General features: G+C 54.7%; 1 protein-coding gene across 1 annotated transcript in view; it reads left to right on the top strand.

The window, feature by feature from the left end:
- The first annotated feature begins 374 nt into the window (after positions 1-374).
- Positions 375-801, top strand: part of apba2b (amyloid beta (A4) precursor protein-binding, family A, member 2b) — a 101,818-nt gene continuing 101,391 nt past the window's right edge. Inside the window, 1 exon segment of the mRNA XM_048232178.1 lies at positions 375-411. Coding sequence (XP_048088135.1) covers positions 375-411 — 37 coding nt within the window.

Here is an 801-nt window from a genome sequence, read left to right as displayed (position 1 = left end):
TGATGCCCTGTACATGATGACATGATGATGCCCCGTACACCACATGATGATGCCCTGTACACCCATTGATGATGCCCTGTACACCACATGATGATGCCCTGCCCTGTACACCACATGATGATGCCCTGTACACCACATGATGATGCCCCCCCTGTACACCACATGATGATGCCCTGTACACCCATGATGACACCACATGATGATGCCCTGTACACCACATGATGATGCCCCCCGGACCCTGTACACCAATGAGAGCCCCGTGACACCACGGATGATGCCCTACATGATGATGATGCCCTGTACACCACATGATGATGCCCTGTACACCACATGATGATGCCCCGCACACCACGCGATGATGATGTACACCCGCGATGATGCCCCCACACCACGCGGATGATGCCCCCACTGGTAAATAGAGCCCCGTACACCACATGATGACATGTACACCCATGATGATACACCACATGACAATGCCTGTACACCACATGATGATGCCCGCACACCATGGACGATGCCCTGTACACCACGCGATGATGCCCCCGCATACACATGACGATGCCCCGTACACCACATGACAATGCCTTGTACACCACGTGACGATGCCCTGTACACCACGCCGATGATGCCCGCGACACCACATGACGATGCCTTGTACACCACGTGATGATGCCCTGTACACCACGTGATGATGCCCCCGTGACACCACGGATGATGCCCCGTACACCACATGATGATGCCCCGTACACCACATGACGATGCCCTGTACACCACATGACGATGCCCTGTACACTGGTAAAT

Source organism: Alosa alosa, chromosome 21 (assembly GCF_017589495.1).
Source record: "Alosa alosa isolate M-15738 ecotype Scorff River chromosome 21, AALO_Geno_1.1, whole genome shotgun sequence".
NCBI classification, from domain to species: Eukaryota; Metazoa; Chordata; class Actinopteri; order Clupeiformes; family Clupeidae; genus Alosa; species Alosa alosa.
This window is presented reverse-complemented; position numbering and strand designations above follow the sequence as displayed.